The sequence below is a fragment of the Rhinatrema bivittatum genome, chromosome 15, assembly GCF_901001135.1.
Source record: "Rhinatrema bivittatum chromosome 15, aRhiBiv1.1, whole genome shotgun sequence".
Taxonomy (NCBI): domain Eukaryota; kingdom Metazoa; phylum Chordata; class Amphibia; order Gymnophiona; family Rhinatrematidae; genus Rhinatrema; species Rhinatrema bivittatum.
Genome location: NC_042629.1, coordinates 49,286,474 through 49,313,597, shown reverse-complemented (window position 1 = coordinate 49,313,597; position 27,124 = coordinate 49,286,474). Strand labels below are relative to the sequence as shown.

The following is a 27,124-nucleotide window of genomic DNA, read 5'->3' as shown; positions in this document are numbered from 1 at the left end:
GGCCCCGGCCTGAGCAATGGCTCCGAGGTCGTTTCTGAGCTGCGTTCGTTGGTGCTATGTGCGTGCAAGAAAATGCCTTTGGGCAACAAATGCTGCTTCCTTCAGGGGTGAGAAGTAAAGATGCGGGTGTTTTGTGAGAACAAAGGAATTGCTCATTAGGAGAAGGTGTAGTTGGCCATTTATTTTTAACTTTTCTATACCGACGTTCCTGTATAAAACACATATCACCCCGGTTTACAATGAAACTGCAAATTCGCTATGGGGCGATACAAGGAACAAGGAATACAAGTAACCATGGCGAGAGGAGCTATAAAATCTTCACAGAGACAACAAACTAAGAACAATCCTTAACTATAGTATGACGAGAAATACATTTTGAGTGCAACATGAAAAGGCCCAACCTTAATTGTAAACAAACATGATAAAAGCCCATCCTTAAAATACAAACTTAAGTAAAATTGCAAGATAATGTTTGGCAACGGCTAGTATACAGCTAGATGAGAGCTTAAATGAAATTGCAAGTTTATGAATTGAACAACGACTTGTAAACTGCTAGACATAACAGAACTTAAGTACCACTTTTTTTTTTTACGGACTGGGAGAACTGAACCAACTGATGGGAAAGTGGTCGTAGGCAGAAAGTAGTGAAGAATGGACATGTCAGTTGCGAAAGAGTGTATGTTAAGTTTCAGGAAAAGCTTGGCTGAATAGCCATGTTTTGAGATTTTTTTTGAATGCCGAATGGCAAGGTTCTTGTCGGAGGTCCGGGGGGAGCGTATTCCATAGAGAGGGGCCAGCTGTCGATAAGGCGCGCTTCCCTAAGGATGTTTTAGCTTGGGGGGCATACAATGTGTCTTTGTAGGCTCTCCTTATAGGTCTGGATGAAGTATGCGGACGTGGCTGGATGGTTAAATTGAGAGGAGTGAGGTTGTGCACAGATTTGTGTATAATCATGAGGACTTTAAAGAGAATCCTGGATTTAATCTGCAGCCAGTGGAGGTTCTCAAGGATGGGGGTGATGTGTTCTCTTTTTTTGGCGTTGGTAAGAATCCTGGCAGCGGAATTCTGAACCATCTGTAGTGGTTTGATGGTATTAGCAGGGAGACCGAGAAGAAGGGAGTTTCAATAGTCGATTTTCGACAATATGATGGCTTGCAGCACCATACGGAAGTGAAGGAGTGGTTTCAGATTTCTAAGGACTTGCAGTTTGTAAAAGCATTCCTTTGTGGTGTTATTAATAATTTTTTTTAGGTTAAGCTGGTTATCCCGGAGCACGCCTAGGTCTTTCACGAAAGGTGAGTGATTTAAATTTAATTTGGCTGATTGAGAAGATATTGGTGAGTTGAGATGGGTGGTGTTGTCGTCTTGAGAGATGATAAGAATCTCCGTCTTGTTGGTATTGAGGAGTAGGTTAAGACTGGCGAGAAGGTGATTAATTGATTGAAGACAGTTGTTCCAGTGGATCAGGGTTTTAAGAAGAGATTCTGTGATCGGGATGAGTATTTGTACATCGTCCGCGTAGAGATAATGAGTTAGCCTTAGATTTGTGAGAAGGTGGCAGAGCGGGAGAAGGGTGAAAAGGGTGGGAGAGAGAGAAGATCCTTGGGGTCTCCCAGGTTGGAGCGGACGGGGGGAGATTCTTTGTTGTTGATCCTAACCTTGAAGAACCTGTTACACAGGAAAGATTTAAACCAATTGAGTGCAGTTCCCTTTATGCCTATGTCTGAGAGCCGATCTAATAGGATTGCATGTTCACCGTGTCAAAGGCGGCGGAAAGATCTAGTAGCGCCAGCAGATATGGTTGTTTTTTTTCCAGGTTTAAAAGGATGGTGACCATGAGAGTTATAAGGAGGGTTTCTGTGTTTAAAGATTTGCGGAAACCATACTGAGAAGGGGCCATAGCAAAAGACATCTTTTGCAAGAATGACTAAAAGTACAGATGCTTTCCATTTGTGATCAGGACTCTGCACCTCTGACATGAAGACATTCTTGGTGCCGGATTATGCACCATGTCTCATCCTTATCCTACTTCTCCCTCATTCATATTTTTGGTGAATGTAGTCGAGCACCCAATGATCCCCCTGGGCTCGCACTCTTCATACTCCCCCCCCCCCCCCCCCCCCCCCCACCCTTCACCTCTGCCCTGACACTTAGAATCTTTTTATTTCTTTAAGGAAACAGACCAGTTCAGCTGAAATCTCAGGGAGACCAGAGCTTGCTGTGGTGTCCTTGAGCTGCTCTGCCCTCAGTTTAGTGCCTATCAGTCAGCAGCTCATCAAAGAAGGAAACAGGGAGGCATGACATGTTCACAGATCACTTTGTTTTTGGTTGAGATGCATTATTTGGTGGGCTTGGTGCTGTTTCTGGATCAGTCTGATCCACTGCTGGTCCCAGTGGAAGCTTTGCACGGGGGGACGGCAGTGCCTAAAGAATTTGAGAAACAGTAACTTAAATGTAAACTTTTTTTCCGTTTGTATTTTGTACTTTTGTAAATGATGCACAGTGCAGCTGGTTGGGCATTGTTTTAGATGTAAAATACATGAGGACCTGTACTGCTGCTCGCCTTGCCAGCTTTGGAAACGTCTCACAGTGCACAGTTGGCAGAGTTTGAACAGTACTGCCTTTGCAATCTGGCACTTGGGGTCTCCAGCTGTTTCTAAATGTTCTTTCCATGCTGGCATGAGGCTTGCCTGATGAAAGTTGCCTGTGGCAGAAGATGAAAGGAGAGCAGCTCCATTTCGTATATGGAAAAACTCTAAAGACCTCCACAGGTATAATCCAGATCAAAATGCAGCTTTTGCCCGGGCGAGGGAAAGATTCATTTCTGCTCTGTGGTTTCTGATACACTGTGAGGCAGAGAGAGAGAGAGAGAGAATGTAAAGAAATTTTTAAAAGCAGTCATTGCAAACCCTCACCCCGAAAGGCAAGGATGGTTTATTGGTGCAATCGAAGACTCTTCGGGAGGGCTTGTTCTCCATGCAGGTTGTCCCACAAGACCATGGCTTTCCCATTGCAACTGTGAGCGACTCTTTCCTGAGGCTGCATCCCACCACAGCAGCAGCAAGTCTTTCCCTGCTGCAGTCGCTGCTCCATGAGCCTCTGGGTTCAAAAACAGTATCAGAGAATCCAAGCTGAAACCCAACTGAAAAGTCAGCGACAGGATGTCCCATGACATGAAGTCATAGGTGAACCTCTTTGAATGATCACGGCTTCCCTGCTCATCTCTCAGACACACACACATGCACGTGTACAACAGCTGTGCTGACATTCAAGCTCTGATAAATCCCTATGGGCTAATGCACTCGTTTTGGCTTTATTGCCCAACCTGTGCTTTGAGATCATAAAGAGAGGTCTTCTTGATATACCCTGTGCTCATCAGGCACTTTTGTCAGTGTCTCTGGACTGTACCTTTTCTGTCGCTGCCGAACTCTTTACCTGAAGAGATCAGGCAACTGGACTGTTTAAAAATGTTTTAAGTCTATGCTCAAGACTTTTATTTTCAAGCAGGCATAGTTTTATTAATGCCTAAAAGTTTTTCTTGAAAATGATGCCAAGTAGGTATGTTCATAAAGATATTTTCGAAGTTGTAGGTATTTGTTTTACTTTTGTATGTTTTAATGGTTTTGTGCTGTTTTGTTTTAATTATGAATATATTTTTTTTTGTATGTTGCCTAGTGCTTGGCTCTTAGGCGATTAAGACATTTTAATAAAGATAAAGCATGGATTTCCCATTCTGGTAGACTGGCATCCCTGTCCTCGTTCCACCAGCCCGGTGGCCACGGCTTCCCCAGGCTTGCCTCTGGTAACAGTAAACTTTTTTTTTTAAGGATTGAGATGACTCCTGCAATTAGGTGAATGGCTCTATGAAGCATAAGCGTGGTACCTTTGCTCGTTAAAATATTTAGGGGGTGATTTTCAAAATGAATTATGCGCATAAATGGGCTTTTGAAAACTGCTACGATATATGCTACTTTTACATGCATGAATCCTTTTCAAAATTACCCCCTTTATGCAAAAGTTCTAAATTTGCATTTTAAGGTCTCACAGTGCTGATTATAAATAATTCATCCCTTCACATCATCCTCTGGGGTTTGCACTCCAATTTGAAACGGCACCACATCATCTAGGTTTTATTCCTGTGCTCAGCAGTAAAACTGTTGGAGACTGTGTTTAGATGGTTCTTTGATGAGAACCAGAAAGGAAATAGTGAGAGGAGAGGTCTCCCAGAGGATGCTTTGTGGAGGGGAGGGGGCTGTGGAGACGTGAGAAGTAGTCTTTTATAGTCTGTCTTTTAATGGCAATTCAGACTCTCACTTAGCACTTCCTCTACAGAAGTGATTCTAATTAGGACGGCTTTAATTTTATTTGACTATCTACACGGCCCTTACATTTCGGCAATTCTCCACTAATAATAATCCTTTCGTAATGAAAGTGCTAATTTTATGGCCACTGTATTATAACATAGGTTCTAATATCATGCAATCACTTCTATAATTGAAGCATAAAAGCCCACTTTTATTTATATGAAATAATTTGAATTTCACACTCCTCGCTGGGAATTTTTTTTTTTTTAAGTCTGCAGGAATGATCGTTTTCGGTGGAAGTACGCGCTTCCCTACTGCCCTAGCACTACAGACTGGAATTTTCTGTTGGGGGTGGGTGGGGGTGGAGCAAAAGGGTATTTCCTAGGTTGTGGTTGAGCTTGGAACAGTTGCAGTGAATATATCACCCCCCATTGCCACCACCCCCCCTCCCCCCTGCACACTCGGACACTTACGCTTCTGGGTTTATCCCTTGTGTATTAAGGACATGGTTGCTGGTTTCGCACAACGAGCCATTTCTTTGCACAGCGTTACAATCTTTGTGGTATATAATCACAGGAAAATATAGACTAGTGTATTTTTTTTAGATATTGCAAATTGCCGGTTAAGGCTAACAGAGGGATCTTTGGGTTGACAGGAAATGAAACGTGATGAATTTTGCAGGAAGGATTGCTCTGGCATTAAACTGGTTACCAGGATGGCCTTTTTTTTTTTCTTTTGTTGTTTTTTTTTTTTTTGGTGATCGGGGTCTGTTTTCTTTCTTATGCTTTTGATGAAAGGATGTAAACGGTATGCAGCTGGGTCATGGTAATTTACAGCGTTAAACCCATGGCCAGTTTATAAAAAGAATGTGGTTTTTATGTGTGTGTGTTGTTTATTTATTTATTTTAAGTTTGTGTGAAGTCCCTGGATTTTTGTAACGATCCTGATGTAGGTTCCTGCTGGAAGGTATTGGGCATAGATTGCCTAAGGCTCCGCGTCTGCCTTCCTTTGATTCCATCACACAGTCGAAAGGAAATGATCCCACGAGCCACAGAGGGGGGGTGCCCGCCTTGCCCCGTGGTACTCGACCTGTGCGTGCGTGAGCCACGTCAGCGCCAAGCCAAATCAAATAGTATATTTTCTAGGCAGCCTTCAAAGTATTTGTTCCTTTTGTATTCTCTGGTCCTTTCAAAAGCCACGTTCAGGTGGAGAAGGCTCTGATTCACAGGTTGGACCCTGCAGGTGTGAGCCAGGGTGTTTACAGACTAGCAGGGCCCCGTTCTCTGTCTTTGCAGCCTTTACAGAGCACTGCACCCTTTGTCGTCTCTTTTTTTTTTCCCCCTCCTCCAGTGCAGAAAAATTGAAGGCTTACGATACAGATGACACTGCATTTCAGGAGGGGAGTTTAAAAGCCAAACACGAAGGAAATGACAGGGCTGAACCAGCAGCTCTTAGTACCTGGCAGCTATTCAGAAGCTGCTGTACCAGCAAAGGCCGCTCTGGGAAGTGAGAAATTGCTTTCCTTTGCTGGTCCATGTGTTTTCCTATATGGGTCTATGCTTCACAGTTGTCAAACATGGGAAAAATCAGTAATAAAGTGTATTACCGTCGTGTCCTGTGAGGGCAGATGGAGAATCGCGGTGAAATACATAAACTATATTGTTCTCTCTCCAAGACATAGCAGAAATGATTTATCATTTGGGAAATCACTTTTTCCGCTTTCAGACTGTGATGGCAGCACTGCGACATGGTAAAATGGGAATTATTATTTTTTTTTTGGCTTGTGCCGATAAAGAGGTGTTTCTCTTTGTAGAAGCAGAGAATAAATTGCAGCCTATTACCGAGAGGCATTTGGATCTGAGTGGCAATTTCACTTCCTTTTACACAAGGGAGCATAATTGTGAGCAGAAGAGAGGCTGTTTTGTGTATTACGGTAAATTGTATTTTCCTCTCCCAAAACTTTGGAGCTTCCTAACTATGCTGGTGGCTTAAATGCTAGAGGGGGGTGTAGCAAAATAGTCATCAGTCAGTAGCCCTTCCTTCACATGAGCATGCGTACTCTTCAGAACTCGTGTGCGTCTTCCCGGATCATTCTCATGTTGGTCCAATAGAAGGAATCAGAACCTGGCAAAGAGTTCTGCTCACAGATGCAACCATGTAAGTGGTTTGGGGGTTGGAGTGGGAGGGGGGGGGGGGCAGAGAGGGGAGGAGCAGAAATGGAAGGATTCCCAAAAAAAAAAAATAGGGTACTTATGAATGCATGCATGTATGCCTGGGATTCAGTGGCCTATTTGTGAAATCTCTGATGGAGGGAGAGAGGAGCCCAACCACCCAATCCAAACAGGAGGAATACATGATCAGCAAAAAAAGAAAAGAAAAAAAAATATATATATACACACACACATACTTAAAAAAAAAAAAAAAAAAAAAAAAAGTCTTCATAGTTGGCAAGCTCCATGCGCCAGAGTAATGGGAAGGGGCTTGTGGTTTGTAGACTGCTTGATGAAATTTTAATGAGCTAATTCATTTGCTTTGAGGGCGAGATGCCATTAATGTGTGATGCCAGTGATATGGGAAAGGGAGACACTGTCATATAATGAGCAAGGAGGTCAGAGGTGGTGGTGGGAGGTTTTGTGGGGTTTTTTTCCCCCTTAAATTTTTAGTTTTTGCTTTTTTTTTTTCCCTGCCTTTGCATTTCCACCCACAGTTCTGCCCCTTTCTCCTGCTTCACCTGCTTACCTCATTGCTGTCCTGCGGTGGCTGCAGTCCATCAGTGAGCCATGGGACCTGTAAGCCAGAGCATGCTCACAGCCCTTCCTCCTCTGGCACATGGACTTTTGGGAAGGGACACCCTGAGCCAGAGGAGGAAGGGCCACCGAGGGAGGTGGGTAGGGGGGATTACAGCAGCTAGGCGCTCGTTGCTTAACTGCAGCTGCTACCGTTTGTGCAGCTCAGCTGCTTCAGCGCAGTGAGTGGACAGGCGTGGCGGCCGCTAGCTATCGGAGCCACTCAGGGAAAAGAGGGAGGAGTGGCGTGAAGGAACAGAGGACAAGGTGGGCTGTTACCGCCTTTTCAGTCGCCCCACCCTGGTGGATTGTGTGTGCAGAGGATGGAAGAGGACTTGGGAATCGTCAGCTGGTTGGGAAGTGGCGGGCAGGCATATAATGGCACGGTGCCCTGCGAAAGACTCCAGAGTGCAGCTCTCTTCCAAGGGGAAGAGGTTTTGCAGATTATTGACGCAAAGGAGGCGTGGTGGCAGGCGTATCTTAAGATGTGTTCTGCCAATGAGAAGGGTTACTGTTGCTTTGGATCCTGTTTCCCCACTGTCTGCAGTATGAGAATTCATCTTCCCTCTTTGTTTGGATTATTAATGGGAAGGAGAACATCATTTTGATGTATTAGATTAACGAGGAGCTCGGAGGAGGAAGATTACATCTTTCAGAACGGCCCTATTGTTTGATGCTTAAGTTATTAAAATGGGCTTCGAGCATGCACCTGCCACATGTAAATAATTAATTTTCAAGCTTTCTGCCGCCCAGAACTCCAGCTCCCCACTGCCCCCCGTGCCTTGCTGTTTGTGCTGTTCTGTAGCTTTCTTTTCCCGCTGAGTTATGTGTTCCCCATTCCCTTCCTCTTTGACTTGCTGTCTGCCTTCTCCCCTTGCTTTCTTTCTTTTGGCTCGACTTTCTCTGGATTTTGTTTTCTCTTTCTTATTTTATGGCTTCCATTTTTATGTCTTTTGATTTCCCTCTCTCTATGTCTCCGTCATGTGAGTCGATCATATTAGGAGCAGTATTTACCCACTCCTGGAGATATCATTGTTCTTTTCCATGTGATTTTTTTTATTTTTATTTTTTGACTTTTCTTCTTATCAACCCCCCCCGCACTCACCCCAAAAAAAACGAATTTCATGAACATTTTCTTAAAAGACGGTAATTCTGGATAACAAGGCTGCCAATGTGGTCATCTCAAGTGGGACACGACTTTATTTTTAGATAAAAAGAACAAGGAAACGGAAACATTGTTAGTATCTTTACAAACAACGAACTCATTCACTCCAGTGTATTTGAGGGTGAGTGAATGATGGTACATCCAGTCTTCCTGCCTCCATCGTTATGGCATGGCCTTGATAGATCCTTTAGATCCTTAGCCCAAGATCTAGGTCGCTTTGGAGTTGACCATCTCTGGTGTTGAGGTTATTCCTTCAAGTTCAGTAGGTGTTATGGTTGTGGACCCTTGGGCCAGGATGAGAGATGGTGTGACCACTGAGGGATTGCCCCCAATAGTTCTCGTCTCCGGTAGGAGGAGCTGGCGAGGACAACCCGGCAGGACCTTCACCTATACTAGTCCTCGTTCCCCGCAGGTTAAGCCCTTGGGTGCGGGTGCCTCGATGAAGACGAAGCTGAAGATGAATACAGGATCAGAGGTCAGGGTCAGGGCTGGCAGCGAAGGTGCGGAAGGGAGTCCTATTCGAAGGTCTGGGGCAGGCAGTAGAAAAGCAAGAATGGAGTACCAGGCCAAGGGTCGAGAAGGGCAGCAGACAGGCAAAGACGAGAAGACAAGCCGAGGTCAAACCAGGAGATCAAGCAGAAGACTGGGTCACAGGAACTGAGGATCAAGGAAGAGGCCGGAGGCAGGGACGAAGGCACGGTCAGGAAGGCAAGAACTGGAACGCAGGATTGGATACAGGATCAAGAGGACTGGAACAGGAGCAGGAACGAAACCAGGAACAGGATCAATGCAGGAGCAGGAAGAAGAGACGTCTGGAACAGCAACTAGCACTCCGAGGAGATGACCTGTTGCAAAAGCAAGGAGCTGGAGGCTGCTGTGGGGTTTAAATACCCTGGTAGCGTGACGTCATCTTCCGGGGCCGGGCTGAGGTTTCCTGCCACGGCCCCTTTAAAGGGCGGAGCCTCCCGTGCTCGCTCGCCTAGGAGGAGCCCTGCTTGCCAGAGGAAGACTGCGTTGGCGGCCGTGTGGAGTGTTGCGGTTAGCCTGCTGTGGCGCGGGACTGCAGCGGTAACGGGCAGCAAAAGAGGTAGGGGGGGACCAGCCGAGGCCTTCCACTACCAGGAGCCGCAACAGTAGGTCTGCAAGAGTAGAATTCTTGTATCACCAGTTCAAGTGGTGTGAAGAAATAAAATTGTAATGCATGACGTCCCATATAAAGGGCTATCTTGGGGCAGACCACCCCAGCTGCAGCAATCATGAAGGGACTTCTCTTATTTTAAAGCATATTACGCTCTCTCCTACATTGCTGTCTACATAGTTATCAAGTGTCAGATTTTCTCCATCAGACTTCTACTGTCACTGCTCTGATGATGATCACAGATGCATTGAGATAATCCAATAAAAAGGTCTCATCTTCAACTTGTTTGATCCTTATTTCAAAATATTCAAGTGTACTAGCATGGCACCCCAGGGCCTGATTTAAGAGTTTTGAGCCCAAAGGCAGGGTTGGAGAGTAGTGGGGGTTGGGAGACCTTGGAGACTGGAAAACGGGGGAGTCCCTTTCTCTCCACAGACCTGAAAAATCCCAGCGTGCCTAAGCAGTAACCCAATGAAGTGGATTGCTGAAGCAGGCTGCTCCTTGGCACAGTTGCAATCCTTTTTGGCCTAGGCATTTGGCGCCTTCAAAATCTGGTGCCCTAGACAAATGCCTCTGTTGCTGAAGCCTAAAGCCGGGCCTGTGGCAACCACAATACATACTTTTCAAATTAAATTTTTCAGACTGAGGAAATTAGAAGTCTTTTTGTCAGTGAATTAGATTAAAAAATCCTGAATAGTGGGGATAATTTTGTAACTGCTCGCATTGGTGTAAATCCTGCATTTTACCCGCAGAAGTACTTTCCCTTTGAAAATTATCCCACCCAATCTACCCGCACACATTCCCTTCCCATCTGGTAATATGGGCGCATAGCTTTTTTTTTTTCAGGAAAAATGATGCTCAATTTTACCTGCATATTGGGCAGGCAGTCAATTTTATAAAAGGACATTTCCGTGGGTTAAATACTATATTACTCCTGGAAATGGTTTTGAAAATTATCCTTCTATATGTACAGTGCATGAAACAAACCCATTGGCAATTAAAAGCCTTGGTATTGCACGTTAGTGATGTCAATATTTCTATAATCTGTGATGATGAGGACTTGAGGGCTGAAGGGGTTATATGAAGGATGTTCAATTATTTATTTATAGACATTTGATATGCTACCTTTTTACCAAGAATGGCCTCAAGGCGGATTACGATCACTTTAAAAATAGATAAATTGCAATTGAGATAATTTACAGTGGTGTTCAAAATTAACAGTGGAATAGCATTGGACATAGAGCTTCATGTCCTTAGACGGACATGCAGGGAGTTGGACAAGTGGGAGCATGATCTCTCCAGGGAAGACCTGGTTGAAAAGCCAAGCTTTTGCTTTTTTTTTCTGAAAGTAAGTTAGCAAGGCGTCATAGGGGCTTGATGTGACGGGAGTGTCCAAAGTCCCAGTAGCCACCAGCGTTCAGGGCACCTAACAATGTCCACGTACTTAACTGGTGATAAATCCATTTTATAAAACCTCCTTTCACGAGTACTCAAGCAGAATGATGATTTTACATAGCTATTTACTACTGCTTGGTTGAAATGTATTTTTTTTTTTTTTTAATTTCAAAGCAGTTGAAGTGTTTGCACTGTTGGGGAGGGCTTGAGAAACCCAGTACTGAGTAGCTGCTAAAACACTGTTGATTTTTAAGGTTAACCGTTGTCATCTTCTACTACTAATGCCCCTCTTTGGCTACCCACTGCTGAGATAAGAAGCCTTCTCTAAGACTAGTCTGCCAGGGCCTTTTTTCAGCCATCTTGGGGAGTCCGTGCTACCTGCATAGACAGACCTACCTTGGCGCATCTGATTTCCTAGCTTGCTCAGACATTGGCCATTCAGCACAGGCAAGATGCAAATACTAAGAAGGGCATTAGCAGCACATTTTGAGAGAATGAGATCATATCCATCATGCCCTGATTTATGAGTTAATAGTTACAGATAATCTAGTTTTGGGTGGAGTCGTTTTGCCCTTGCATGTTTGCATAATGCACAAAAGCAACCCGTTTGGAGATGATGCTGGCAAGCGACCCAAAACCCAAGTGTCCTGTGCTCTAGCTTGCCGCTCTACCAACTGCAAAGCCAGGCACAACTCTTCTTCGTGAAATGTAAAACAAATTGGAGGGCTCGCAACTCATTTTTCTGTTGTTCCCTCGGGGGATAGAGTTCCTTTAATAAACACTCGTTTCAAGAGCAGCTACATGACGACAGCTTTTCTTTACTTTTTCTTCTCTGCGAACTGCTGATGTGGTGGAAAGAAAAGCCTCTTTCAGTTTCTGATACTTGTGTGATCATTCAGAGCGACTGATGAAAGCCAAACCCTTTTTCTTTCTGCTTTAATCTTGGCTTTTGCTCCTCTCTCTTTCTCCCCCCCCCCCCCCCAGCCTCTCCTTTTTCATCAAATTGGAGAGTAATTGAATTAAGACAAAAGAGAAAATGAATATCATCGGATGAAAAATATTATGATCACGTAATGAGCTGGCAGTCTCTCCCTTCAGGGACTGAACAGTTATTTGAAGGAGTTTTGATGTTTTCCTGAGTTGCTCCAGGCAAGCGCCCGTTGCCGCCGATTGATTAGGAAGCTGTTTTGTCTGTTGGGCTCGGGCGTACGGATTGCAGCAGGAAGCTAATCACCAGCTCCAGGGGTTTGATTGAAAAACGGGATTTCCAAGGGTTCTGGCTGTGTGAAGAAAGCATTTGTCTGAGTCCGCATCCTGTGACCTGGAAATGGATTCCCATTGACCCATTTGTTCGGTCTAGTTGAAGTGGTAACTGTGCTTTTGAAATACAGGTCGGGGTGAGGAACTCCCATGTTTCTAAGTCCAGCTCTGCTCGGAATCTGCATCCTTCGGGTGCTTCCCTTTACCTGTAATAAAGTAAATCTTGCGTACTTCACCCCGTTCTTTATCAGTAACCTCCGCCCCCTTTGTCAAAGGGATCACCTGCAGAGACTGCCGATCACTGATTGATCACTCCAGCATCCGGGACAAGCATGGATTCGTGCTCTGGGGAGCAGAGGATCACAAAACACAAAAAAATCCATTTCTTGTGCTTGAGTAATGACAGATGGAAGGATCTTCCCCCTCAAACTCCCACGTAGGCCTTTTCTTCCTCGAGGCCCAGATGAAATTCCTCCTCCTGTATCTAGGTCACTTACTGACTACAGGCTGTTCCTGACCAAACCTCCCAGTAGACGAGAGGTTTGAATCTTCCTGGATGCCATTTTGTTCTTTTACAAGCCAGAGAGAAACATCCCCCTCTCCTGCAGAGCCTTAAGAGCCCTAGGCAAAGCACAGCCCCTTGGATGCCTCCCCAAGCTCCCTGTGAGACAGCTCTACTTCAAGTCCTTTGACTTATGGAGTCACCTTTTATCTCTCTATGACTTACACACCCACTTGGGATGGACCCTCCTATCACTCATTTCACACACTATTGTCTCCTGAAAATCCGATCTCTAAAATAAGCCTTGCTCTTCTCTAGGAAAGCCTCGCTAGCTTTACATATGGATGCTAAATCTCTTCTTATTCGCACTAACTCTCTTATGATTCCTTTAATAAAATGTTTTGGCACAACATGGGAGAAAATCTTTTTATAATGGTGCCCGAGAATCTGAAGGAATCTATCTTTAGAGGTGGTGGGAAGCCAAGGTTTTGATAGCCAAGCCAAGGTGTCTGGCTTGGACTCATACCATGCCAGTTTAATTGACACTAAAAAAAAATAATTAATACATACTGTCTAGAACTGAAAATGAAACAGAACACCTTTTCCAAGCTTTTTAATATTTCTGATTTAGTTTATCCTGTCTGTTTCTTTTTGTAGCCTTTCTCATCTCTGTTCTGTCCGTTTTTGTTCCTTCTTTTCCAGATATTTTCATTTGCCTATCCTTGTTTCTTCGGCCCTCTTTTTGTCCCTGTTATCTTTCTTCCGACTTTCTGTATGTCTTGGCCAGGGGGGGCCAAGACATACAGAGCGTCTAGAGGGGCTGGCAGGCAGGGGGGCCTGCCAGCCCCTCTAGTTTTCTCCCTCTCTAGTCCAGCCAGTCTATAGCCTTAAAGGTTGCTGAGTCACTGGTGATCAGGGATGTTTGTAGCCGCCTTGATTTATTTGAAGGAGGGAAGCAGTAATCCTTCAGCATTGTGAAAAGGGTCTCTTGAATTCACATTCATTTTCTTGCAGTCGCAGACCGCACAAAGGTCAGGGGTTGCATGGTTTTTTGACCACAGTGCGTCAGGGTCACCCTCATGCTTGTTGACTGTAAAGGGTCCTAGTCAGCGATCTGTTGAATCACCATATCCAGTAATGCCATGTACACTCAGAAAATTACCCTCTTGTATTGTAGTGGTCAGAATGATGCTCGTGTGTTCGGTTTGTAAAATGTTTTTTTTAATCCTTTCACTGTTCAGTGGTGTCACTGCTAGGACCTGGACTGGCAGCTTCCAGCTCCAAAAAGCAGCACTTCCAGGAGAGCCTCTATTAGCCACCACTGGTGGTTGTTGATGATAATCCCATGGAGAGTTTGTTTCAAAATCCAGTCTACCTTTTGAGCAGACAAACACGCAAAACCTTCTTGCTTTTTCTGTGTCTAGAGAATTGGATAGCACTCCATGAAAACGGGGAGTTTGGCGCTTCGGAGAAACCGGCATTTTACACAGCTTAATCCTGACCGCTGCCACCCCCTCCTGTTCACATCCATGGTTCCCGTACATCTCTCCTACATCTGCACCTTATTCTAGACTTGTATCTCCATTGTTCCAATTTTTGGCCTCTATCCGGCAGAAAGCTTTTAGACTTTATTCACAACGACCCTGGGGTAAGGGGGTGTTTTCCCCTCAGTTGTGTTGCCTCTTCTTCCATCTAAGCCAGATATCATCGGGGAGGAACCTCAGACTGAGGTGCTCTCTGGAATCCAGAACACGTGCATCTGGCCACTAAGTGTCACTGATTTGCGATGGCCCGGTCTCTTCCCCGCGCTGTCCTTCTATCCAGGGCGAAGGGGAACTGATTGGTTACTGTCACTGTTTCCTTTATGCATTATGCTTCTTCCCAGCTATTGAACCCGAGGATTGTACAGTAATAAAATCCAGAACTTAGGATATTTGAGTTTAACCTTCCAGGGCCTGGTAAAATTACAGCAGGAAACAACTGATGTCTCCTAGTGATGGAAAACTGACTATATAAAAGCAATCAATTAGTTCCAGGAATGGCGGTGAGGCCTAGTGGTTACAGCAGAGGCCTGAGAGCCAGAGGTTCACATCCTGCTTCTCCTGCTGACACTCCTTGTGACCTTGGGTGCCTCCATTGCCTCAGGTACAACCTTAGATTGTAAGTCCTCTTTGGGGCAGTGACTTGCCTTGAGAATGTTTTTGAAAAGTCGAGTAATTAAATCCAACTCCTAGTTTCTGACGTACAGAAATAAGTTGTTAACAACTTGTGCTTGCATTTGCCTTTTTTAGATGCTCGGAATGCACTTAAAAGGTGAGGTTCAGTGTCCCCAATGTAGTTTTATCACCAATACAAGCTTGAACAGTATAATACAGTGTCCTTATTGGGGGTCACCAAATGGGGGTGTGTGTGTATCGCACCAAAGAATTAGCTATTGTATTCATCTCTGAGACTTACTGCTAGTGATTTTCTTAATATTTGTTTTGTGCCAGCGAGCATCTTTCTGGAAGTCTTAGGCTGTCCTAATTCATTGCCTTGTGAGGAATAAATAGTGGGTAATGAAGTTTGTCTGCTAGCATAATTTGTTTGGATTTTTAAATGGCCCTTTAGCACTGTTAATCTCCTTCATTGAGCTGCCAATTTTACAAAAAATGCAGATCAAGATGAACCATTTCCTTAAAGAGAAATGAACTAAAAGCAACTAAAAGAATTATTTTATGTCAAAGTATTTAGATGGATAATTAACTGTCTTGTCGTCTGGTTTTCTTTTTTTTTTCCCATTTCTTTTGTCAGTCATACCCGACTCCCTCAGAGTGACATCTTTACCCCAGACGCTCAACAAAGTAGAAGGAGACGCGCTGGAGCTGAAGTGTGAGGTGACGAAGAACACCGCCCAGCACACGCACCTGTCCGTCTCCTGGTACCGGCAGAAGGGAGACCAGCTTACGGAGGTCATCTCCCTGACCCGCGACTTCGTGCTGCACTCTGGGAGCACGTACGCGCAGCGGCAGGGCTCCGGGGACGTCCGGCTGGACAAGATCGGGGAGGCGTCCTTCAGGCTGACCGTTTACAACCTGCAGGCGTCCGACCAGGGGGAGTTCTACTGCGAGGCGATGGAGTGGATCCAGGACCCGGACGAGACCTGGTACGCCATGACCAAGAAGAGATCGGATGGCACGATAGTCAACGTGCAGGCTGCAGGTGGGGCTTTGCTGGAGCTTGGACGCTTGGAGCGTCATGAGATTTGATTTGTAGCGTATCCTTTAACGAGAGGGTCTGGATTTAACTCCTCTGGTGCTTGAGAGGACACACTTCCTGATTCAGTTCTTACTTTATGATGACAAGGAACCTTTCTGCTTTTACTGCTTAAAACTATTTTTGTGGACCAGGTCCAATGTATTTCGTATTGATTTTTATTTTTTTTTTTTTTTTTTTTTAGTTTTTTAAATGTTATCTCCTGGGATTATTTAAACCTTTATGAAATGTTTGTTTTGCAAACATGCCCTGGTAGGATGATAGAATAAGCAGAGAAAGTAAACGCAGACCGTGTCCCATCCACAGGGCAATTCACAGCATTTTAAAAATGTGTTCATGTTGAATTCTACAGTTTATTAATCTGCTTAATGTTCTGGTTTCTGAACTTCAACACACTGAATCCATAAAAAGGGTTTTTTCTCCTGTAGTCTGTTTTGCGGGGGGGGGGGGAGAACGACATGAGGTGGGCTTTTATTCCATAATTACATGAATCAGTTTGGAATGGGATGAGTAAGAACATCTTACGAGCTGGATGATGATGTCCACTTTACATGTTTTAAAAATAAAAATAAAAATTCAATTACTGATAATTTTTTCTAGATTCAAGGGCTCGCGTGCCTAAATTTTCACCGAAAGCCCAATGATGGATGCAGTTGTCACCTTTTAAGACGCATGGGCAGAAATTACTGTGCAAGAAACCCATTTCCTGTAATCGCTCATGTTTGATGACCTGTGACCCATATTCTCTTTTTTTTTTTTTTTACATTCAGAGGGAAACCCATAGCACTGGTGAAGGGTGTTTGATAGTGATGATAAAACAGGAGCATCTGAGTGCTCTGTAGGCTGTGAAGCCCGCACTACATGACCTAGGAACAGAGATCCAGCCCCAAGCCAGAACTTGCAGAGCCTGGCATATTGGAGAAGGGGTGGACGCGTTGTGCACCCCAGCTGGGAGCCCTCAGATGGATTTATGTTCTGTTCTTTATGTAGTCTGAGAGCATGGATGTGGTTAGGGTGGGGTGGGGAGAATAATGCACATAAGCTGTATTTTTTTTTTAAGTCTGTGTGCATAATTTTTCTTTGAAATCTCACCTGCGGAAAAAAAACAGGCCCAGAGCTTGCAGGTTGTACTTGTTGTTATGAAGTAGCCTTATGCTGTTACCTGATGTCCCTTTGCACTGTAGCCAGTCCTTGATGACGTACGCGGGCTGTGGCAGGACTTCTAATTTTGCCTTGTCTGTGTCCTGTTCCTTTAGCGATGCCACAGTTCATTGCCTGTGGGTCATAATTCCTTGGGACATTGCAGGCAACACTGTGCAACGTCGCCAGAGGAACTGGGCGAGAGAAGGTAGTTCACTCACAAAGAAGAGTTTGTTACCCAATGGTAGGGAAAACAAATTACGTGCAAGCTTACAGTTAGGAATTCACATTTGATCCCTCATGTTTTTGATATTTGGGGACCGTAATGGGTGCCTTTTCGAAGAGCAAAGAGTGCAGGAGGGAAACGACTTGGATTTTGACCAGGAGAATATCTTTGGGAAATGTTTATCATCCCTGCCATGTGCACATTGGATCAGATGGTAATGGTGCTTTCCTTTGAGTGCTAGAGCAGCACAGCTGTATAATATGGATCTTTGAGTAGACCGAGGGCATATGGAAATGCGAAGGGACTTGCATGTTTATGGGCTCACTCACCTAAACCGTGAGGTGGTGAATAAAAGGCTTATAATAAATGCTTTCATTTGGGTCCTAACCAAATGTGGTTAATTCCATTCCTGTCTTCCATGTTTCTTCCTGCAGATAAGGACTTTAATGTTCGCTTGGAGACTGAGAAGAGGACCTACGCAGTAGGGGACCCAATGGAGCTGAAGTGCATCATTGATGCTCAGAATGTTCCGGAGCGTTATTTTTCCATCTCCTGGGCTTTTAACAGCTCCCTGATTGCTAGCCTGGGCCCAAACGTTGTCCCTGCCCTCAACAGCGAGTTTGCTCAGCGGGAAGCCAAAGGGCAGCTAAAGGTAGCCAAAGAAAGTGACAACGTCTTTGTGCTGAAGATCTACCGGCTTCGCTTGGAGGACAGCGGCAAATACAACTGCCGGGTCACAGAGCGGGAGAAGTCCGTGACGGGGGAGTTCATTGACAAAGAGAGCAAAAGGCCCAAAAACATCCCCATCACAGTTGTCCCCTTAAGTAAGTGCAGTATTTGCTCAGGGGTTCATGAGGGGTGGGGGTTGTGGTAACCATGAAATTTAGCAGTAAGCATTAAGTTAGTTACGAGCTCTTAGTTGAAATGAATGGATCCTGCCTATGAACGTCCGGGGGTGGGGGTCACTGGAATGAGAGTGTGCCCTGTGCTGTCCCCAATATTCTAGGACTCAGGGACTGAGTGTTGTGTCTTACGTTTCATTTTGAAGTCCAAGATCCCTGGGGTCTGAGTGTGCTCGGTGCCCCTCCCCATCATGTGTCACCAGCTGGGTTTTGGGAAGACAGAAGAGAGATGAAATGCGGTTTTTGCACACACCCCTAGTGTGCTGCCCCTCGGGGAGTGGATGGGCTAGAGGTGTGGTTTATTGAGCGTGCATGCGCCTTCCTGCATCCAGTGAATTACTATTGCTGTTACCCTGGTCTGTACTGGAGGCTTCTGTTTGGAACCCGGACAGAGTCCCGCTATTTTATACCCCTTAGGCTCAATATTTTTCTCTGTTGTGCAGGAAAATTGGGTGTGAGGGGAGTGGGAGGGTTGTTGTGCTAATTTTAGGCTACTCACCTGGACAGAAAGAGGCAGGAGACCCTTCATTTTTCCGGTGGGAGGTGGGGAACCCTATTCCTTAAGAATTTCGGAGAAGGACCCATTGTCTTATTCCCCGCCCCCCCCCTGCATTGTGCTATTTTTAGGCTGCAGTTTGTTTTACTTTAGGCTTCAAACCCCTTTTTTAATTTTTTTGGCAACGCTGATCTTCTTGGCTTGAGTCCAGCCTCTGTGGTCAGGAGCATCAGTAGAAACGGGAAAACAGTAATCCTAATCCTGGTTTAATGAAAATCATGCCGCCGCTGCCGCCTCCTGCACACCCACACCCTCTCGGAAACACTTCTGAATAGATGTGCGCAGAACAGGACATTATCTGAACTGCTTAGATGGAGATCAGTGCCTCAACAGTTTTTTTTTAAAGAAAATGTCACAAATGTCGTCATTCTAGGAGCAGGATGCCGTGGTCTGCACAGACTCGATTTCCAGGCCTTATTACCGGGGCCCAACAGCAAAAATGCTTTAATATGCAGCATTCGTGAGATTGGAAATAACTAGGAGAAAGGCCAGTGACCCCATGGCTGGCCTGGTTATGATACAAATTGGTGTAGAGGCATCTATTCACCTATTCCTGAAGCATCTCTGAAAAGCAGTAGAGGGAACGTGCTTCTGTCCTGCCCAAGCCCCTCCCAGGCTGTAGAAAAGCCAGACAATTCCTTTCTGAACTGAAGACAGTAAGGTCAGATCAATGAGCCATCCAGCCCACCATCCTGTCTCCTGATAGCGGTCAGAGGTGGCGATTCCCAAGTCTGCTGGACTAAGAATAGATCTGTCCTGCAGAAACATGTCCTGTCTCGCAGCGCGCTTCTCCACCCAGGACAGCGAAGGACAGACCCGTGGGATACTGGTTTCAGTTTGGCAGGAACCGTTGTAGCGGCTGACGAGATCACCACAGGCCATAAAGCAAAAATTATTGAACGAGAGAGGGGTTAAATGTTTAAACAAATGTAATTTATTCAAAAACTGCTTCTATGGGTATCCAAAAGTTGCTGAGCACATCGTTGAGATGCAGACATGCTTCCTTTTTAACGAAGCAAAATTAGAAATGCTGTACTGTGACTGAGTTTGTAATATGCTGGCCTTTTAAATAGTCATGCATAGACTCTGGGTGCCCCTCTTCGTTGTGCTGTTATAAAAATCTTTGTAGTTATACAGAATGAGTTATGTAGTTTGGGCCTTCAGGGATTTTTCTGGCAGCAAAGTGAGATGAAAAGCATTGGTGAGACTAATTCCAGCTGGTTCCTCTGGAAGTTTTTGCTAATAAGGGGGGGAGTGGTGCCTGTGGTGCTCTGTCATTTTTTATATGCGTGAGATGGGGGAGTGAGAAGGGGAACCTCCTGTTTAGGAGATCTGAAACAGGGGAAGGGACATCGCTGCTCTTGCCATGGTCTAGCTAGCGCATAGCTTTCCCTCTGTCCCTGCTGTGATCTCCTTTCTCACGGTGATGTCACCGGACAGTGCTGTCGATGTCATGAGCAGGAAGAACGTGGAGGGTTTGTGGGGTTTTTTTTTTTTTGCCCCTTTATTTGTTTTCCAGTATGATGAGGTTTTTTTTTTTGGTTTTTTTTTTTTTTTAAACTGGTAAGATGGGTGGACGAAGGCTTAGGGGGTTTTCACAGTGGCACTGAGAAGCCACAGAGCAGAGATGCACGGGCAGGCGCTCATTTTAACTCAAACGAGGCAGTATTAACGGACATCAGTAGGCACAAACTTCAGCAGTGGCACCTTGTAAGCTATTTTAAAGCACATGCACATTTTACATTGGTAAGTGCTGGTGATTAGTTTTCAGTGACATAGCAGAAGATGGCAAATAAGGATCATTTGGCCCACCCAGTCTGCCCATGCCTGCGCTCCTCTAGTGCTGGCAGTCGACGTTACTTGGCCTAAGGAAGATCTCCCAGCTGTAGGAAGTAATGCCTTTTTGCTGTTAGCTGGAGAAAGTAGCCAGGCTAGGTGACCCGCCACCTCTGCCCTAGTTACACAGGAGCAAGTGCCAAATCCCTGCTTCTCGCTGGAGTTGGAAGTGTTTGAGCTGATATCCAGCTCTTCTCCTGCTGTAGAGCAGTGGGTACAGTCTGTGGGCTTTCTCCAGCACGGAGCTTATTGTGTGGGATGAGGTGGCTGCTTTTCCTGGCACTTCTGATTAGTGCTTCTGTCAGCGGAGCACTGAGGGTCTGATTCCTTGTCTCCTCCCTCTCTGCAGAGAGCAGCATCGGCGTGGAGGTGACCAGCAACACCAGCACCGTCCTGGAAGGGGAGAGTCTGCGCTTCTCCTGCAACGTCCGCTCTCTCGCCGGACCTCAGAGCCGGCTCTCCGTCACCTGGCAGCTCCTGGACCGGCAGAACCGGCGCAGCGACGTGGTCTGGCTGGACCGGGACGGCACCCTGCAGCCGGGCCCTTCCTACCGGGAGCGCAGCAGCTTCGGCGGCATCCAGATGGAGCAGGCGCGGCCCGACTCGTTCGCCCTGCAGATATTCAGCAGTCAGAAATCGGACGAGGGCCAGTACGAGTGCCGAGTGGTTGAGTGGGCTCACGCCCTGGATGGAGAATGGCAGATGATAGGGGAACGGTCGGCTAGTGCAGCCATGTTTGTGACTGCCTTGGGTGAGTGTCCGACTAATGTGCCTTGAAAGGTGCCAGCCTTAGTAGTCCGTATTTATTTATGTAACGTAGGAGTAGAGACTGTGACCGCAGAAATGACCAATGGGACTCCCTTTCCCCCACCTGCTGCAGCATCGCATGTTATATGCAAACTTTCACTTTGCCTACAGTTTTCCTCTGCTTGCCTGTTGCTTTGTTGAAAGCATGTCCTTGTGCACAGCGCTGTATAATTGTAATTCTGCAGCTACATAGCTCTTCCTTCCACGAGTTTATAATCCTATGTATGAGTGCGGATGTCCTAAGTCAGTGCTTCTCAGTGCAGCTTTCAGAATATCCCTAATGAATATACATGAGACACATTTGAATGCTTCAGTATGGTTCTTAGACTCGGTGTATGCAAATATGACTCATACATAATTCCTTAAATTTATCCTGAGAACCACACTGGCTGGGGATTCCCACGGATTGATGTGAGAGCCACTGTCGCAGGTTAAAATGGCATTCAGATCTGGGTGCTGAGACCACCAGACTGTATTGATTGGCCCCTGAGGCAATAAGGTCAGTGCAAATATATGTTTTTATAGCAATGAGAAGAGGAATCTTCGCTGTTCACGGCTCTCCACCCCAGATGTGACTGAATGTCAGGGTCCTGGATTGCCATCCATGCTCTAGGCCCCCCTTTTGCAATTTAAATTCTTCCTGTTAACTGGGGTTCCCAGTTCTGTGGGGGCTCAGGGTTGGTGAGCTGCTCCTGTCCTTGGTACACAGGGTATGCACAAAAATTTCCACCCTTCCAAATTTCCAGCTAGTGAAAGAAATATGATGGGGGGTGGACTTGCTCTAGGGTAATTGCCCATCTCTACATCTGGCCCTGATTGGGCTGTGATGGAATTGCTAGTTCCGTTTTATGAGCTTTCTTTAGCCCTGCCCAGCTCTTCTACTCGCCCTTTTCCTTATTGTCCTGTCCCCTTCTCGCCGTCCTCCACGCCCCCACTCCCTCTCGTGCACGTTTGCTTCTCTTCTGTCGCACTGTGCCCCTTGCCTGCTATTTTTACACTCTATCCATTTGTAGCTCCTGTTCTATTGATTTTTGTTTCCAGCGAGGCTATTTTTCCACCTTGCAGGGTCATAACTCAGTTTTGTGTGTTGTACATGGAGCGACCCAGCAGGCAGAGAGAGGCACGGGAATTCCTTTGTGGTCCTCCCTCTCCCCCCCTTGCAATCATTTCATAGGCTGTGGAATAAAAAGGAATGGATATGAGGCAAGCTTGATGGCTCTGTAGGTTAACAAGGTAGCCTTTTTTGCCTCTAGAGGTGGGGGGGGGGGAGGGATACAATCTTATTTCCAACTCGCCTTAGCTTGCAAGTGGAAGGAGTAATAGGTCGGGGTGGAGGTCCTCGGGGTGGGGGGGGGGGTGTGGATAACTACCTGTTACCTGGGGAAGCAGTGGAGTCTGCATCACTGCAGGTTAGACAGACATCTGTCTGGGATACTTTAGGTAGCAGGCAGGAGGATGGATTTTGACTTTTAGAGACCCTAGTCCTGACCAATTTTTCGGGAAGCTCTGCTGCTGGGGGAGGAGAGGAGATGAGGAGAGCATGTACAGCACTGTATGTGTATGTATATATATGTCTGTGTGTAAACAATTTATTTGAAAGGAGGCTATTGTGTTACTCTGTAGCCTGTACGGGGTGGGTTCTGCCTGTGCTCATTTCGTTCCAGGGCTGCGCAGTTTCAGAAGGAGCGGGTGCTTCGGGCTGAGATTAAGATTTCGGGGAGGGGGTCGGGGCGAGAAGTTCTTTCGGCCTCCACTCAGCTCCTTGCACCCCGTGGCGCCCCCCCCCCCCCCCCGCCTCATGTCTCTGGCAGGCGAGAGCAGAGAGACCGGGAGGGGCCCGGCACCATAAGATGAGAAAGGAGCCTGCATCTGATAATCATTTTACCGTCCTCTTGCATGGCGCTAACCCAATACCCCCAGGATCAATTAGCACCAGTATTTCCTCATTCATCTGCCCTCATACCCCCCTGGGTTTCCTTCACTTTCTGTAACAAAGTGGGACCATAAATTCAGTGTTAATTTGCCGATCTGTCTTAGTGACAATTATGATAATTTTGTTCCCAAAATATTTGCTTTCAGAAAGTTCTTACAATTATCCTTTGCTTAAGATAAGAACTTAGCCCATGAAGTTGGCCTCTTTTTTTTTTCAGTGGCAATTGAATTTCTGATCTGGTCCGGGTTTAGAGTATAGAATTGTGAAACGTGGAGATTGATGTTCCGGGACTCTTCCACCCCCCCTCCCCCCCACCGTGCTATTTTCAGAATTTAAATGCTTAAAGCCTCCTGCTCTCATCCAGTATTGAGAGGGGTGGATGCGTGGAACAGCCGCTCAGCGGAGGCGCAGCAGGAAAAATGGAAACAGATTTGAAAAAGCATTGGCCGAGCAGACAGGATTCTTAGTGGTGGGCCTGTGAGCGTTTAAAAATTTAAAAAACCCCCCAAAAAAAACCCCCACCACTGGTATTTGGGAAAAGTTTATTTCCATAATCGAAAACATATCAGTGATGTCTGCAAATGGAAGTGAAGCGTGGTGCTCCTAAGGCAAATACTTAACCAGAGCAAAGAAGATGTGGACTCAACTAAAGAAAACAATTGAGTTTGCAGTCAAGCAGGGTCTGTGGTGTGACACTAGGAGGGGTTGAGTGGGCAGGCAAGATAGGCCCCTGTGATCTTAATCTGCCATCATCCTGTATTTTTTGCTTCATGGCAGGGAATTTGCAACCATCTTGCAAATGTACCCTGGCAGAACCTTATCAATAATAATCAATATCTTAAACCTCCTGCTGCTTATGACCAGAAGTAATGGCTTTTCCCCTGTAACATTCTCCTGAGCATAACATTGAGCCATGCAGATGTGTTCAGTCAGTCTCTCCCTTTTTTTTATTTTTTTCCTTTTTCTCTTCAGACACTGGTTTCGCTGTCACCGCTATCTCTCGTACCCCCGGCGTAATCTACAATGACTCCTTTGACCTGCAGTGCATCCTCAAGCCTCACTATCCCTCCTGGGTCCCGGTGTCCGTGACGTGGCGCTTCCAGCCAGCGGGCGCTGCCGACTTCCATGACCTAGTCGCCTTCACCCGAGACGGCGGCATCCAGTGGGGGGACCGCCACGCCAGCTTCCGCAGCAGGACCGCTGTGGAGAAGGCTGAGTCCAGCAATAACGTCCGACTGAGCATCAGCAGAGCCAGCGACTCGGAGGCGGGCAAGTACCAGTGCGTGGCCGAGCTGTGGAGGAAAAACTTTAACAGCAGCTGGACCAGACTGGCAGAGCGAACGTCGAACTTACTGGAAATCAGAGTCCAGCGGCCAGGTAAGGGATCTACTCTCTTCCATTCTCGGGAGAGAGAGAGAGAGAGCTGAATCCTCCCTCTGTGGGCTTTAGTTAAGAATGTAGTTGAAGGTAAATAATCTATTTTACGCACATTATTGTAAAAGCCGTGGTCACTTTGTAGGGGTGCAGGGGAGGGGGAGTATTTGCCTGTATCCTGTTTTTAGCCTAGCAGGTTCCTCCTGCTCCGATTTGGCAGCTGCTGCTTGGGCTATGGTGACGTAAGTGATTGACAAGCCTACTGATGTCTCCCTCTAATTTTAATTCTCGAACCCCATTTCTTACCCAGCCCTAACAGCTACAGACCTTGGCCCGTAGACCCACCGCTCCCTCTGGAATCTGGTGCCTGGGCATCCTTGATTCTGGTCACTGGGTGTCACTGTTGCATAATGGCTGAGGCGTGCATAGGGACTGAGTGCTGCCTCCGCAGCAGGGCCCCGTCCTGGTCTGGACAGCAGAAGCCAGGCCCAAGACTCAAACCCAGATTTCCTGGGCTGGCATAACTGCCCTCTGACAGGACGGCCAGCAAATCTCTTGAACCTGGGTGACATGAAATCCTAGTGGCTACACTGCGCTACTATTGGTGATTATTTGGAGATGAAATGCTGGGAGGGTGGTGGGGACAAGTGCTCATGAGTGTGCATTTATCATGCTGGCTCTATGTAACTGTCTCGGACAAAACTAACTGGCGAGGTGTGTGAGCACAAAGCATTTGGTGAATTGAAGCAATTTTGACTGCTGACCAAGAATACCCCCACCCTCTGGAAACTGTACATCCCCAACCTTCCACATGAGGCTAACCAAAGCCATCCCTAAAGGCTAGAGGTTAGAAATGAAGAAAAGGGTGCATGGGGGTAACCTGCACGGAGAGGCAGATATCACCTTTAACAGAAGGCATGGGGATTACTACCCTTAATCAATAAGCCTTGATGCTTTTGATGCAACTGCAACGGTGTTCTCCGCTTCAATGGCGGGGACAAAAGGCAAAAAGAGGAATAGGATTCAGACGACAGCCAACGCTGGGTCCCAACTTTTATAATCTGGGGTACTGATATGCAGACATCGGGGGGGAAAAAGCACAGGACTGCTTCTACGATCAAGTCCAAAAGCAAAGCACGTTTGAAGCAGCATCGTCTGAATTATCAAGAAGGCTCATCACACTGAAAATTTTGCTAGCAGTAACTTTGTTATGGGTTTGACAGTTGCTTAGTTTTGATTGTAAATATTACCACCCTTAACATAAGACTTGGGAATAATTGTATGGAGCGGCAGTTACTACCCTTAACAGAAACATGGGGGTAACCTGCACGGAGCGGCAGTTACTGCCCTTAACAGAAACATGGGGGTAACCTGCACGGAGCGGCAGTTACTGCCCTTAACAGAAACATGGGGGTAACATTCAAGGAGCGGCAGTTATTGCCCTTAACAGAAACATGGGGGTAACATTCAAGGAGCGGCAGTTATTGCCCTTAACAGAAACATGGGGGTAACCTTCACGGGGCGGCAGTTACTAGCATAAGAAACTTGCTGGGCAGACTGGATGGACCATTTGGTCTTTCTCTCCTGTCATTACTAATGTGGCCTAAGGATTAATGACATGATGCCTGCTCGTGATTAGAGAGTGTTTACTCCCCACCACTCAATTACCACCACACGCAGACACTTGCTGAGCGTGCGTGGGTGATGGATGCTGCCCTGAAGTTTGCAGGAGCTCTGTACTGGCAAGCACTCTCCACCGTCCCTCTTAATGCAGAGCGGTTCTGTCCCCACGGCTCCCGGACCTCCTGCTTGCCATCTCCCTAGTGCCCTCTGGTTTGCCGTCCCTTTTACAGGATCATTGCCGGGGACGCTCCATTTCCAGTCCCCCTTTCCCGTATTTCTCTTCACCCCCCGCCCCTTCTGGCACTTCATTGGCAGCCGAAAATGTGCTTCGGCTGCGCTGCCCGGTGCGCGCACGGAGCAGTCCGGAATGTTTCCTGCCCCTGCCCTGCCCCTAGCCTGGCAAATCCCTCTCTGCTGAAGGATCCGGGCTTACCTGCTCCCACCACCACCACCACCCCAGGTTAGCCTGACAACCCGGGCGCTGGGGGGACAGTCCCAGAAGTAATCCTCTGAAGCACTCGACCCCCACACTCACACACCCACCCTTGGCACCCCCCCTCCCACCCCCACTTTCTCTTATGCATGTATGAACCTTTTTGTCTTGCCGGCTCTCTTCCTGCCTTTTGTCTGTAATTAGGGAGGAGGGGGTGGGGGTGGAGAAGCGCCTGATAATAAAATGGCAGCCCTCTTTCTTGGGACCAAGGGACTGACTTAATAGGAAGCCACAAGTATAAAATGCTGAAGTCGCTGTCTTGCAATCGTAGCACAGGCCACTGTTCTAAGCATCTTTATGGCGCACGAGTGAAAAATGGGCCCGTCCATTGCCTCTTTATTAAAAAAGGGAAAAAAAAAAAACCCAGCAGAAAAAACCACCCCAAGCTCCTCCTCCAGTCCCTGCAGGCATTCGTTCACATAATCCGGA

The 27,124-nt window shown here is 46.5% G+C and overlaps 1 protein-coding gene across 5 annotated transcripts in view; it reads left to right on the top strand.

Annotated features, from left to right (window-relative positions):
- The window catches only part of IGSF3 (immunoglobulin superfamily member 3), a 143,228-nt gene that overhangs the window by 86,642 nt on the left and 29,462 nt on the right, over positions 1 to 27,124 (top strand). For all 5 annotated transcript variants that reach the window (XM_029578565.1, XM_029578564.1, XM_029578562.1 and 2 more), the window contains exons 5-8: positions 15,344 to 15,751; positions 17,606 to 17,995; positions 20,815 to 21,216; positions 24,178 to 24,582. In XM_029578565.1, the coding sequence (XP_029434425.1) occupies positions 15,344 to 15,751; positions 17,606 to 17,995; positions 20,815 to 21,216; positions 24,178 to 24,582 (1,605 nt within the window). The remainder of the gene's footprint in view (positions 1 to 15,343; positions 15,752 to 17,605; positions 17,996 to 20,814; positions 21,217 to 24,177; positions 24,583 to 27,124) is intronic.